The sequence below is a fragment of the Odocoileus virginianus genome, chromosome 3 (assembly GCF_023699985.2).
Source record: "Odocoileus virginianus isolate 20LAN1187 ecotype Illinois chromosome 3, Ovbor_1.2, whole genome shotgun sequence".
NCBI lineage: Eukaryota > Metazoa > Chordata > Mammalia > Artiodactyla > Cervidae > Odocoileus > Odocoileus virginianus.
Window position 1 is genome coordinate 19029149 of NC_069676.1, and position 12747 is coordinate 19041895.

At 57.6% G+C, this 12747-nt stretch overlaps 1 protein-coding gene across 7 annotated transcripts in view; it reads left to right on the forward strand.

Annotated features, from left to right (window-relative positions):
- DOT1L (DOT1 like histone lysine methyltransferase) overlaps nucleotides 1-12747 on the forward strand; it is a 51574-nt gene that overhangs the window by 16139 nt on the left and 22688 nt on the right. For 5 of the 7 annotated variants that reach the window (XM_020905957.2, XM_020905961.2, XM_020905958.2 and 2 more), the window contains exons 3-8: nucleotides 1905-1979; nucleotides 4295-4358; nucleotides 4852-5080; nucleotides 6200-6294; nucleotides 6744-6806; nucleotides 12041-12096. In XM_020905957.2, coding sequence (XP_020761616.2) covers nucleotides 1905-1979; nucleotides 4295-4358; nucleotides 4852-5080; nucleotides 6200-6294; nucleotides 6744-6806; nucleotides 12041-12096 — 582 coding nt within the window. Of the gene's footprint in view, nucleotides 1-1904; nucleotides 1980-4294; nucleotides 4359-4851; nucleotides 5081-6199; nucleotides 6295-6743; nucleotides 6807-12040; nucleotides 12097-12747 lie in introns of those variants that run through there. The other 2 variants (XM_070465022.1, XM_070465025.1) reach the window with 2 other exon arrangements.

Consider the following 12747-nt stretch of genomic DNA (forward strand, 5'->3'; position numbering starts at 1 on the left):
TATAAAACTTCTCTTGTTCTAAATTCTTTGTTGCTGGCATTTGTAAGTACAGTTGACCTGTATCCTGTGACCTTGCTGAACCCACACGAGTTCTGGTAGCTTCTCCATAAACTCTTCAGGTTGGCCCATATACTGAATTGTGTGGCATCCCTCCTCACGGAGGGATGGTTTTGCTTCTTCCTTCCTGGCCTTTGTGCTGTTGGTTGGTTTTTCCTGCCGTGTGACACTGTCCGGGCCCTGTGGTAGAAGGCTGGAGGTCCCAGTCCTTCCCTGCCACTGGGGTGTGGATGCCCTCCCAAGGAAAGCAGATGTGCTGGAGAAGCGCTCGCCAGAGGTAGAGGTCTCTGCTCCGAAGGCCCGAGGGGGTTCAAGAGAGAGAGACTGATGACATGGGGACAATGACTTGGGTTCCCTTGGGTCTGAGGGAACTGGCACTGCCCAGCCAGCCCCAGGGACTGTGGGTGGGTCTTGCAGAGAGGGGAGCCAGACCCCTGAGCTCTGGTTGCCTAGTGCGAGGGCCAGTGTGTGTGTCAGAGGGTCCCCGGGGTGAGCGGGCGCACACGGTGAGAGAACTGCCCCTCCCTGCTTTCCAGCCCTTGGCCTCCTTGGGCCCCTCCTGGCAGAGCCCACAGCGAAGGGACAGCAGCTCCTCCAGCCCTCCCTGCCCCTCCATCACGTGGAGGGTGGCTCTTTCCACTCCCGTTTCCTGAGAGTTTTTATTGTGAATAGAAACTGATATCATCATGTGTGTCTTCTGCAAGTGTTGAGACAATTGTATGATTTTTTTTCTCCTTTATTCTCTCGGTGATGTGAATTACAGTGACTGGTTTTAGAGTGTTAAACAACCTTCCATTCCTGGGATAAACACTGGAATAAGATGTTTTGCTGACTTCAGCTTACATTTCTAGAGGAGTTTTGTGTCTGTATTTTTGAGGGCTACCAGGTTAACAGCTGCATCTTTACAAGGCTTTGTCCTCTGGTTTTGGTGGTATGGCACCGTTGGCCTCCCCAAGCTGAGAAGGGTCAGTGTCACTTCTCCAGTGGTTGGCAGAAGTCGCTGGCGAAGCTTTGTGGCCTGGGAGTCTCTTTCTGGGAGAAAGTCACGTCACATTCTGTGCCAGGTGTCGCCCTGTTCAGGTGTTTGGCTTCTTGTGTTGGTTTTGGTAATTGGCATCTTTTAAGGAATTTATTTGCTTCTTCTAAGTTGTTGAGTTTATTGACATGCCGTTTTTCATAATATCCCTTATTTTCCTTTTATTTTCTGTAAGCTCCGTCATGATGACTCCTCTTTCACAATTTTTCTCAAGATTATATCAGGATCCAGTCAGGGTTACACCTTGGGATTAGCAGGTTCCCCCTCCATCTCTTTTTTCCCATTGCAGTATCTTTTGTTTGTTTGTTTTCATTTTTTGTGGGGGTGATCTTAGTCCCCATCCAGGCACTGGACCCTGGCCCTCAATAGTTAAGGCACCGAGTCCTAACCACTGGACCACCAGAGAAGTCCGGGGGTTGTAGAAACCCTCTTGTTTGTCTTGGGATTAGTTAATTTTTCAAATAATTGTTCCCTTTTGTTTCTGGTCAACGTGTTGCTTTTCAGACTCTCTGATTTAAGGTCTTTGGTGTCCTAGACCCTGTAACACGTTAAATCCATTGAGCTCTCAATGGCCAGTGTTGTTTAAGCGTGAAGCACCTTCAAACTTGTGTAATTCATAAGAACAGCATCCTTCTAAGGACATGTCGTAAACTCTACATTGTTTGTTTTGAAGTCACGCCTCCCTCCACTCTCACATTTTGAGTTGAGTAGCCAGAATGTTTTGTTTTTGTATTTGCAGAGTCAACAGTGTTTAAGAACAGCATTGAGAGTAGAAGATAGAGCACTGATACTGGTTTCCTTTCTGTTTCAGATGGGTCTGTGAAGAAATCCCGGATCTCAAGCTTGCTATGGAGAATTACGTTTTAATTGACTACGATACCAAAAGGTAAGCGGAGTTGTGCCAGGGCTGCATCTCCACCAGGGACGGGCTCCGCGTGTGTGGACACAGCCTAAATTTAGACCTTCCTCGACACTACAGGCTGATGGGAAGTTTCCTTTTAGACTTGGCTATAGCCATCACGGAGTTATTTTGGTAGGAAATGTTTATCAAATATTGGCAGAGGCTGTCGGAGTGAGGACATAATTGGAAAGTGGGATCGGCGTGTGTAAAGCTGGAGCTGCTCTCTCCACGGCAGTGACTGCTGTCGCTGGCCTGGCTTCTCACGCCTCAGCCCCCAGCTCTAGCCAGGTCTCATATGGTTTTGGCCGCTCCCTGCAGTTTTCCTCAGGCACATCCTGGATCTCCTAGAAGAGTCCTGTGGGTGGGGAAGGGTGAGGCCGAGTCTGGAATGCCTGCCTGGAATTTCTTTTTGTTTTTCTTTGAGAGACTCTCCTGCCTCTTTCAGTTCTTGGCAGGCTTGCTTATAGCTCGCAGGCTATGGGCCTAGGTGACTGCTCTTCACAGAGAAGGTGGCCCCAAGGCGCCTGCGGTCCCCGTGCAGGCCGAGTGGTCTCACTCCTGTGTCTGGAGGACTTGCTGGACTCAGTCAGCCCTAGTCCCTTCCCCTCACTTCCCACCTCCTCCCAGTCCGATAATTGGCACAGGTGGCCGTTACGGGCTCAGGTGGCTGGGTGCAGGCGTCGGCCTGACTCCAGGGTGCAGGTGCCTGTGGACGCTAACCTTGAACGTCGGTCGGTCTTGAGATCCACACGGTTCATGTTTCCTGGTGGTCAAGGGCCGAGTGCCTGGCTCGAGCAGTGGAGTGTTGAGAGGCGCTTCTGCTCCAAGGTGCTTGTGGGGGGATGGGAGGGGAGGTTTCAGCGCTCTTAAGCAGACTGAAAGGACTCAGGGCTGGGAGAGGAAAGGCGCAGTCTGATGGCGACTCCCCACCCCCTGTAACCCATATGACCTCAGAGTCCTGCCCCGAGCAGGGGTGTGTGAGGGCAGGGCCGGCACGGCAGGGCCCAGGTGCCAGGCGCTCGCGCTGTGCCTCCCTGTGCGCATCCTCCCAGGAGAAGGTGTGTCAGGGTGTAGTCAGGGGCTCTGACGGGGACATGGAAGCTGGAGCACAAGGAAGGAATCAGGGTCTAGCGCGTGTTCTGTCCCTAAGGACGGCTCCCTGAGACAGGAGTGTCGGCACTTGCCCTGGCCGCCCACTACTGGCCTGTGTTCCCAGGGTTCCTGTTGGGCTGGCACTGGACTGGACTCCTCCCCTGAGCATACAGTTAGCTCCTCCAGAATGGGTTTCCCACCTCATCATGTCAGCCCGCTTCTGGCGTATTAGAGCCATGTGTCCCCTCGCTGTCTGTCTATGTGAGGCTTCACTGGCCTCGCCCACGTCTACTCTTTCCTGTTCTCAAGGTCTCTGGCTTTTCAACTTCTGCTGCTATTCTCAGAGACTGAACATGCCATGTGGTTACGGGTCCGTTTAGATCCCTTTGCTTCTGTTAGAAAAGGAAGTGCACTTAAGCTCTTGGGGTCCAACCAGGGCTCAGGGTTGAGGGGTCTTGATGCAGGTCTAGAGAGGCTGTGGGTGGGTGCCCCCCCCATGTCTCTGCACACATCTCAGGGGTTCCCGGGCTCTTGGTGCTCACTGGGGAGAAGCTGTCTTGCTCCCCAGCATGTGGGTGGCGTTAGGAGACATGCCCCAAGTGACTGCCCCCTCCTCCGTGCAGCACAGACGCCAGGGCAAACCCTTCGTGCGGTAGGCATTGGGCTGCCCAGTGCTGGCACTGACAAACATGGATGCCCCAGATAACTCTGGGAGAACCTGGGTTGGGGGCTCCCATTGAACACTACCCCCTGGTGTGGGGAGAAGCCAGGTCGACGACTGCCTCGCTGGATCTCTGACACGGACGCTTGTATCTGAGCAAGTGTCAGCAGTTCACACTATTAGGTAAATGGAAGCCACACCTGCAGGAAGGCGGGTGCTAACCCCCATCTGCAGGATCGGGTGTTGACTGTCATTCCCTCCCACCCGACTGGCAGAGCCAGGAGCCCTCCCTGCCTGCAGTGGCCCTTGGCACCCAGCTGTCCCCCAGCCCTGGGACAGCGGGACTTGCTGCATCTACAGGTGGGGGGTGAGGCCAGCCTTGGGCTGCCTGCCTTGTTCTGTAAACAGCTGTGAAGTTCATTCCTCACCTGAGCCCTCAGGGCACAGTGAACTGAGGCTCTGCCCCATGGCCTCTGCCCCCTCTCCTGAGGCCTGGTGGCTTGTCCTGAGCCCAGAAGTGACCAGTGCCTTCCCTTGCTTGTTTTAGCTTTGAGAGTATGCAGAGGCTCTGTGACAAGTACAACCGGGCCATCGACAGCATCCACCAGCTGGTAGGTGGCCTTCACCCTCACCTCAGACCTGTCTCATTGTCTCAGCTCCCCGAGCTGTGGTTCAGGCCCCCTCCTTGCCCATCAAGTCATGGTGTGGGGTCTGCAGTGTCCCAGGATGTGGACCCTATGGCCCGGGGCCGGAACTGTGTTGATGTAGATGGCTGGGGCTGAACTGGCCACATTGCCTGCCAGGCGATCCCGGCCCTTATGGATGCCCTGGGAACCATGCTGAGCCAGCCAGTGACAGGGAACCTTCTTGGTGCTTCTCCCCCACGGGTACTCTGGGCTCCAGGACAGACCAGCTGGTGGGGCACGCCCCCACACATCTGTACACACACACACACACACTCCGTCTACACACAGGCACGTAGGTTCGCACCACTGGCATTCACATGCAGGCTCACACACGCTCCTGCGCACTCGTGTCCCCACTGGGGTGGGGCAGTGGGCTGGGTGGTATGGCCCTGCAAACTGTGTGTGTGCCCTGTCGCAGTGGAAGGGCACCACACAGCCCATGAAGCTGAACACACGGCCGTCCACGGGGCTCCTGCGGCACATCCTGCAGCAGGTCTACAACCACTCAGTGACCGACCCTGAGAAGCTCAACAACTATGAGCCCTTCTCCCCAGAGGTGTATGGGGAGACCTCCTTCGACCTGGTCGCCCAGATGATCGATGAGATCAAGATGACCGAAGATGACCTGTTCGTGGACCTGGGCAGTGGTAGGTGGGGGCTCTTCCCCCCTACCCCTTCCCCCACTCCTTGTGCTTACAGGATGGCCTCCTCATGAGGAGAGGTTCTGGGGGCTGGGTCCTGGTAGGCGCCCATGGGTGTGCCATGTTGCCTGAATGAAGAAGCCACGGGCCAAGTTGTCCTGGTGGGACTGTGCAGGTGACAGGCTGCCCAAGGGGCTCCCTGGCCTGTGGTTGGGCTGCTCCATCAGGAACCCCAAGCACAGCACTCTGGGGTCTCCACTGCCCCCCATAACCTACTCACAGACCCCAAGGTCCGGTCCCATATGGCCTCGACACTCGAGAAGGGCCCTGCAGACAGACAAAGGTGGCTTCTCTGGTGGTATTGTCATTGGCTTAAACTCTTGAGTGTACAATTCATATTCTAATAAGCGTGCACATGGTCAAAGGTCATTTCTAGAAAAACCTGTAAAACTCTCCTGTGTGTCAGAAGGCTTATGATTTCTGAAAACTGCCAGCCTCCTCAGACCCCAGGTCGCCTAGCTTCTCCTGTCCCCCGGGAGGGACCCCATGTCCTCTCGCTGTTTACCCTGTGTTTCTGAATAGAGGCTTGTTTCCATCTTTGAACTCTATTCTGTTCAAAATGGGAACTCCTGGGGCTCCTGACACTTTTAAGTGCACGTGGCCTGAGTTTAAGGAGGGACGGTTTCAGAAGCCTCCTTTGTCTGTGAGCTAAGTGCCCACAGATCCTGCCTTGTCTTGCGGGTGTGTGCTGTGCGGGGTCTCCCGCCACCACTCTGGGCTGCTCCTGACTCAGGCGGATGGTGGAACATGGTTCATTGGTTGAGGGGGGGCTTCCTCCCGGGGTCACTGTGCCCAGAGGCTGTGTCCGCGTGTACACAGTGAATGCCCAGTTGGGTGGTCATAGAGCATCTTTGTAATGAAATGGAGCACAGCTGGGGTGGGGGTAGGAGTGGTGCTCAGCCCATGGCCTGGGGCATTTGAACACTTTCTCTGACCCCAGAGGGCACTTGGGGACTTTGGCCGAGAGGCTGTGGCCTCTGCCTGATAGTCTTGTAGTCATGGCCCCTGCGGCTGGATGTGTCCTGCTGTGCATCTGACACCTCTCTCTCCCCCCCCCACCCCAAGGGGTGGGCCAGGTCGTGCTGCAGGTTGCTGCGGCCACCAACTGCAAACATCACTATGGTGTAGAGAAAGCTGACATCCCAGCCAAGTACGCGGAGGTGAGTGGCTCTGGGCCCCGGGCGCGGCAACATCTGTGTTGCTTTTGTTTCCAGCCTTGGTGTGCAGTGACCTGCAGGATAGCGGGCAGTCTGTGCTGGGGTTAAGGGAAGGTGGGGGAGGGGGTCCCTGCTTCATGTGTCCCTGAAAGACCGTTGCGGCCGTGTCCCCTGGTTCCCCTGGCACTGGGGGTCAGCTGGCATCACCCTTGTGCCAGCGTCTGCTGGGGGTTGGGGTAGAGGAGGCAGCAAGGTCTGAGGAGTGCGCGTCTGAGTGGTGTTGTCGCCATGGGAAACCGTTTAGAGTTTGTGGTTTGCACGCCTGCCCACTCTGGTTCCCTGCAGTCAGGCTCCTTTGCCGGGAACCCTGGAGCGGGGCGGGCACGGGGAGGACAGGGGTGCCCTCCTGGCCACCGGGTCCCTGACGGGCTGTCTGGTTTGGCTCTTTGCAGACCATGGACCGAGAGTTCAGGAAGTGGATGAAATGGTATGGAAAAAAGCATGCAGAATACACAGTGAGTGCCATCGCTCCATGCCCCCCGGCTAAGGGTGCAGCCCCGCCCTCTGCGCCGCCTCCCTTGACCCGCCGCCCCCTCCTTTCCCTGCCCGGAGCCCCCTCCCCACCACTTTCACTGCCTCCTGGCCACCTGCATCCTCCTTGCTGTGGGTCTTGTAGGCAGTCGACTCCTCTGGCCCTGCACTCTGCCCCACTTCTCTTCCTCGGGCACCCAACGAGGCCTCGGGAGCACCGGCTCTTTCAGGACCACATGTGGGGGTGGTGGGGTGTGGGCTGGCCAAGGGCATCTTTCTCCTGCTTGCCCCCCCCCCGCCGCAGCAGTAAGGCCCCACCAAAGAGCTGGCCTGGTGCTGCTGCCCCTGTGCCCCTCTCCCTGCATCCGTCAGCTCGGCCTTCAACGCCGAGGTTCTTTGGGTCTTGCTCCTGGATCCTGATGTTCTGGCTTCTCTCTGCTCCTGCCTGGGCTGTCCAACTCCATGTTCTCAGCTCCAGCACGTTCTGTGCTCAGGGCTTTGTCAGCCACTGCAGGTTTCAGTGGCCTGTGGACATAGGGCTGCCATGCAGCCTCTACCTGCAGGACTGTGGCCGGGGCATTGCAGGGGGAAGGTCCCAAACCGGCTCTTCAGCACACACTTTACTTCCCATCCCAGGTCCCCCAAGGCCTCAAGCTCCACCTGGCTGCAAAGTGGTCTTCCTGGTCCCTCCGAAGGTTCCTAACATTGCTCATGTCTTGCTCTTGAGGGTTCTGGGGGACGGGGGCTGTGGGGCCAGAGCTAGCGTTCCTTGTTGCCTCAGGGAATAGAATGGTGCGTGTGATTCTAGGGGGTGGGGGGCCAGCAGGAGAGAGGGGGTTTTGGCCCTGGAGCCACCTGACTGGTTCTCCTTTCAGGGATTGCACCCTCAGTATTGATGTGAAAGTCCAGTCTCAGCTCACCTGAATTTAAGATATCTTGTAGGTGGTCCTTGATTGTGCAGTTCCTCTCTAGGTCTGTGGTTTCTTTTGGGTGATTCTCGAGGGGTGTGAGGTCTGGTCTAGATTCATCTCTCTCTGAGTGGACGCCCAGCCGCCCCACGCCATCTGCTGCAGAGACTGCCCCGTCTGCTGAGCCATCTCCGTTGTGTCACAAGCAGCCATACTCAGTGGGCGCTCTGCTCTGCTCTGCTCCACGCTGCCGCCTCCCCCCCCCCCCCCCGCCCCCCCAGCAAACATGACAGCATCGTGGGAGTCAGCCCAGAGTCGAGTAGTTTCAGGCCTCCAGCCTCATTCTCCTGCCTCCTTGAGGCTACTTGGGGAGGTGAGCAGTTGACTTTGTCTGTGGTCAGTTAACAGATGATAAGGCCTTTATCTGCAGCCTTGCTGTAGTTGCTGGTGTTACTTCTGGGTGACTGTTGTGGTTGTGGTTGTTGATTGTTTTCGTTTTACTCCATAGAATAGAAGATTTAAAGGTTGAGCCAGCCTTCCAGGCCTGAGGTCAACTCCATCTGACCTTGTGAATAGCTCCTTTTTGTTGTGGGTATTTGCAGCCCAGGGGGATACTGGTTTCCTTGTCTTGTGAGTCTGACTTTGCCGTCCAGGTGATGCTGACCCCATGTCGCAAGGTCAGCTATCACCCTCTGCTTCTGCCCTGTTTTCCCTGGGCCAGGACTTGCCCATCTGCAGTGTGGGCCCAACTCCCCTCCCCTTTCTCTTGGTGGAATTTCTTATAGGTTTCTTCCCCTCAGTGAAAGGTGAGGGGTGTCACCTCTGGCCCCTGTGTCCTCCCACACCTGTAGTTCTCTAGTGTTTGTTGCTCAGGCTGAGGGAAGTTAGTCCAGTTCATTTCTGTTTCCGAGAAACTTCTTCCTGTCCTGTCCCCAGTCCCACTGGCATGCCGATAAGAGTTCCTGGATGGCTTGCCGGTTTCCTAAGACCTCACAACCTCCTAAAACACAGGGTTTTAAAATTATAAAGTGCTTCCTGCTTCTGATAAGAGGGCCAAATGGTTGAAACATGTGGTGTAAAAGCCTGGTTGACTCAGGCCCCAGAATGCCCCATGGACCCGCAGCGGCCTGCGGTGCTTGATTCATAGTGTGGTTCTAGCTGCTGGCACGATACCCATGGCTGGAGGCCAAGGTAGGGGTGAGGCTGGTGGGCTGCCTGCCTGGTGGGCACCGCTCCTTCCTCCCTCTCTTGTCGACATCCGGAGGCCGTGCAATTCTAGAGGAGGGGGATTGGGGGGTTGGTGGCATGTCAGCTGGTGCACTGTGGGGCCCCCTGCGTGGAAACCTTCTTGTTCTCTGCCTCCTGAGGGCCAGGCACTCATCAGGGCCCTGCTCTTAGGCCCCGCAAGGTGGCTGCAAGCAGAACTTGGCTCTGAGGACTCTTAAGTCGTGGCTTTGGCTGCCGTGTCTGGAGCGGCAGCCAGCAGTGCCTCTGGTGTCCAGGCAGCCCTGCTCCAGGAAGGCGTGGTGACAACTCCTACCCAACTCCTGGACTTGGCGAGAGCTCACATGCTGGGTCTGGGGAGGTCCTCCTCGAGGTTCTGTGTGGCTTCAAGCAGGCGCCCTGGTCGGCAGGTGGAGTCCTGCCTTCATCACTTGATGATAGACAAGGGACAGCAGATACCCCAGCCAACTTGATTACCTGCGGGCACTGGAGTCTCCTCCTGAGTCCCCTCTTCCTGTCAAAGCCCTGGGCCCTCCCTGTGCCCCCAGCACCTCAGGGTGCCCCCTTTGCCTGAGGACATCTGAGTGACCATGTACCATTGGTGCCTGGTGGCGGGCCTGGCACAAGCAGGTTTCCTGTGCTAGGGTGGCAGTGAGTTCTCAGAAGTGCTGCTGAAGGAGGTGCCCCCGGCCAGGTGGCAACATGCAAGGCTGCCCTCGGTCTGGTGCGGTCAGGCTGGCAGGGGCCTGCTGCTGACGGGCCTCCCAGAGCGCAAACCCTGCTCTTCTCCAGTGGCCCTAGCACACATCAGCTGCCGAGGGACTGGCTGGCAGTTGGGTGGTGCGTCGGCGCCTGTGGCTGTTCCAGGGCAGGTGGCAGGATGACTGAGTCTGGGGCACCCGTTGCTGGCTCCCACCCTGTGGCTTTGGGTGGGATCTCCCTGGGGGCCTCCCGGGAGGGAGTGCTTTCTGCAGGGGAGCATGTGTGCTGTGTGGTGTGTGTAGTGGCTTATAGGAGGTGGGGGGTGCGCCCACCCGTCTGGTTTGTGGCCTGGAGCAGGAGCACACTGGGGGTCTCCCTGGTCGGGGGAAGGGTGGTCATGCGGGGCAGCCCTCATGCCTGTGTGGGGTGGGGCTGTGCGTGTCCCTCCTCCCCACGCATTCCTCTGCAGCTGGAGGTCTGGGCTAGCTGGGCCAGTCACGGTCCTCAGTGGGGGTGACAGGAAGGCCGTGCTTATCTTCATGTCACTGTTAACTTGGGCACACGGGCCCCAGTGACCCAGAGCTGGCCTGGTCAGTCCCTGTCCTCAACCAGTTATGGCCTGCCTGTGCCAAGAGGTGGTAGGTAGCCAGGTGGCCAGGCGGGCGGGACAACGGCTTGTTTTCTTGCCCTGAGCATGAGGCCACCGCGGAGCAGTGGTGCTGTGGCTTCAGTGGTTTTCCTTGGGTGGGTGAGCCCCACAGAGAGGAGCCGCATCAGGCTGGGCTTGAGGGAACCCGGGACACAGCAGTTGGCTGTCCTTACCGACTGGTGTGTTAGATAGGACAGGGCAAATAGAGGAAGGAGGCGGTGGGTGAGTCCCAGGACCAGGCATGAGCTTTTAGTAAGGTGCACTGAACTCCCTCAGGCAAGACGTGACATCACCAGTGACGTGCACGTCCCCAGGGGGGACTCACGCAGACCCTGTGCCCAGATGAAATCCAACAGCACCAGGGAGGTGTGGTCCCTGGGGGCCTCACACAGACCCCGTGCCCAGGGTTCTTTCTGGGTGCCGGTCATGCCGGTGTTCCTACCTACCCCCAGACTCCAAGAAGATGGGAGGAGTTTGCACGGACAGTGTGGGGATGCTGAGCACCCTCCCCAGGACACAGCCCTGGGCCCACAACATGAGATTTCTCCTGCACAGCATCACGAGGATTTTGAACTTGAATCGGTGCCCAGCCCCACTGGGCTGTTTGCAGGGAGTGGTGGCAGACTTGGGAGACCCAGAGATGGATGCCCTGGACATGGACAGCCCTCTGCCTGCTCCCGGACCCTTTAGAATGGCTGCCTCTCTTCTGCCCAGCAGGGCTCAGCCCCTCACATGCTGGGTGGTTTCTGTGTGCAGGGAGGATGCTGAGCTAGCAGCTGCTCTGCCTGGGCACTGCCCATTGCAAGGACCTCTGCTGGGTGCTAGGCCTGCTGGGCGGTGCTGCCCCATTGCTGCCTGGAGGGCCTCCCAGTCACCTGGGGGCGTTGGTGGGAGTGCAGACGAGGGCCCGTCAGCAGTCACCCCCACCTGCTCCCCCAAGGTGTTCTGCCTCTGATCCTGCCTGTTGTGGACGTTTCCCATCAGTGAAATCACATCCTGTGTGTCCTTCTGTGTCTGCCTCTCACTGAACATCATGTTCTCAGGGTCCATCCACATGGTAGCAAGTGTCAGGGCTTCTGAGGGATGCTCCTGGGTGTGGGGGGACATGTGTGTATTTGCTTGTCCATCAAGGGACACGTGCACTGTCCACACCTGTGCTGCATGGACAGGGGTGTGCAGATATTCACGTGGGTGGACACTGGGGGTGGGATGATAACATTTTTTGAAGAATCATAAAATCAGATTTCTTGGTTTGTAAAATGTTACAGTTCTGGACAATGAGGTTAACGAGACTTGTGTTGTCTCAGATGCACTTTGACCTCGAGGCAAAATGAGATTAGTCCTCTAAGGGAGACAGTGGCAGGAGCGGTACTGGAAGCATCAGGACGCCCCTGCCACAGGGAGACCACCCGCAGCAGTGTGGGTACTGGGCTGCACCCTGGTGCCCTAGTGCTGTCACAGCCCTTGCAGTCCAGCTCTGTCGCACACGGCCACCCTGGGGCGCCCCCTGCTGGCCTTGAGTGGACATGGCATCGGGACTTCCCAGCACCTTCTCCAGTGCTCTGGCAGCTGTGTCCACGCGCATGGTCAGCCTTTGGCTGTGACCCTGGCCTCTTTCCACATCCTCCCAGTCAGGGCCTCTGATCATTCCATCTCTTCTTGGGGGGCAGACGGGGGTGGGACACAGAGGCAGCGAGACCCCAAGTGATGGGCTGTCCCTCTTATCTCCTTTCAGCTGGAGAGGGGGGACTTCCTCTCGGAGGAGTGGAGAGAACGGATTGCTAACACAAGGTACGGCCGGGGCCTGGGGGTGGGGCCGAGGGGCCGGGCTGGCAGGGGTGATGCGGCTTTCCCTCACTGAGGGTCACACCAGCAGACAGAGCCCCGCCCCCCGCCCTCCCTGGGCTGGACAGCAGCGTCCAGACTGCCACCACCACCTGTCCTGAGCTTACTGGTGGCTCCGCCTGTATGTCTCTTGCGCTGGAGACTGATGGGCATCCTCCTGGCCGTGTCTGGCCCTGGTCGTGGGGCCGTGTGCTCACACACCTGGTGGCTCCCCAGGCCTCAGTGACCAAGGGGCAAGTGTGTCACACACTCTTGGCTCTGACCAGGGGAGGGGGTCACACTGGTTCTCCCTGACCTTGAGCACTCGCCTCTCCCTTCTTTCCACACGTGCTTGTTGCAGGGTGCCCTGAGCCCCGCCATTATCTTCTCGCTCACAGAGATCTGACCCCATCTTTGATCCCAGTGAGGATGTCTCCCCTGAAGCGGGCACGCTCTCCCCCTTTTCTCAAGAGAACATGCTGGCTTGAAGTGTCCCCCCTGTCTGAGTGTGGGGACTCTGTTGCAGCTGCTGTGGGGCCTCTCCTGTGGGGCCCTGCAGCTGTTTCTGGACTCCATGGTCCATGGTCATGGCGAGGAAAAGCTGGCTGAGGGGCCTAC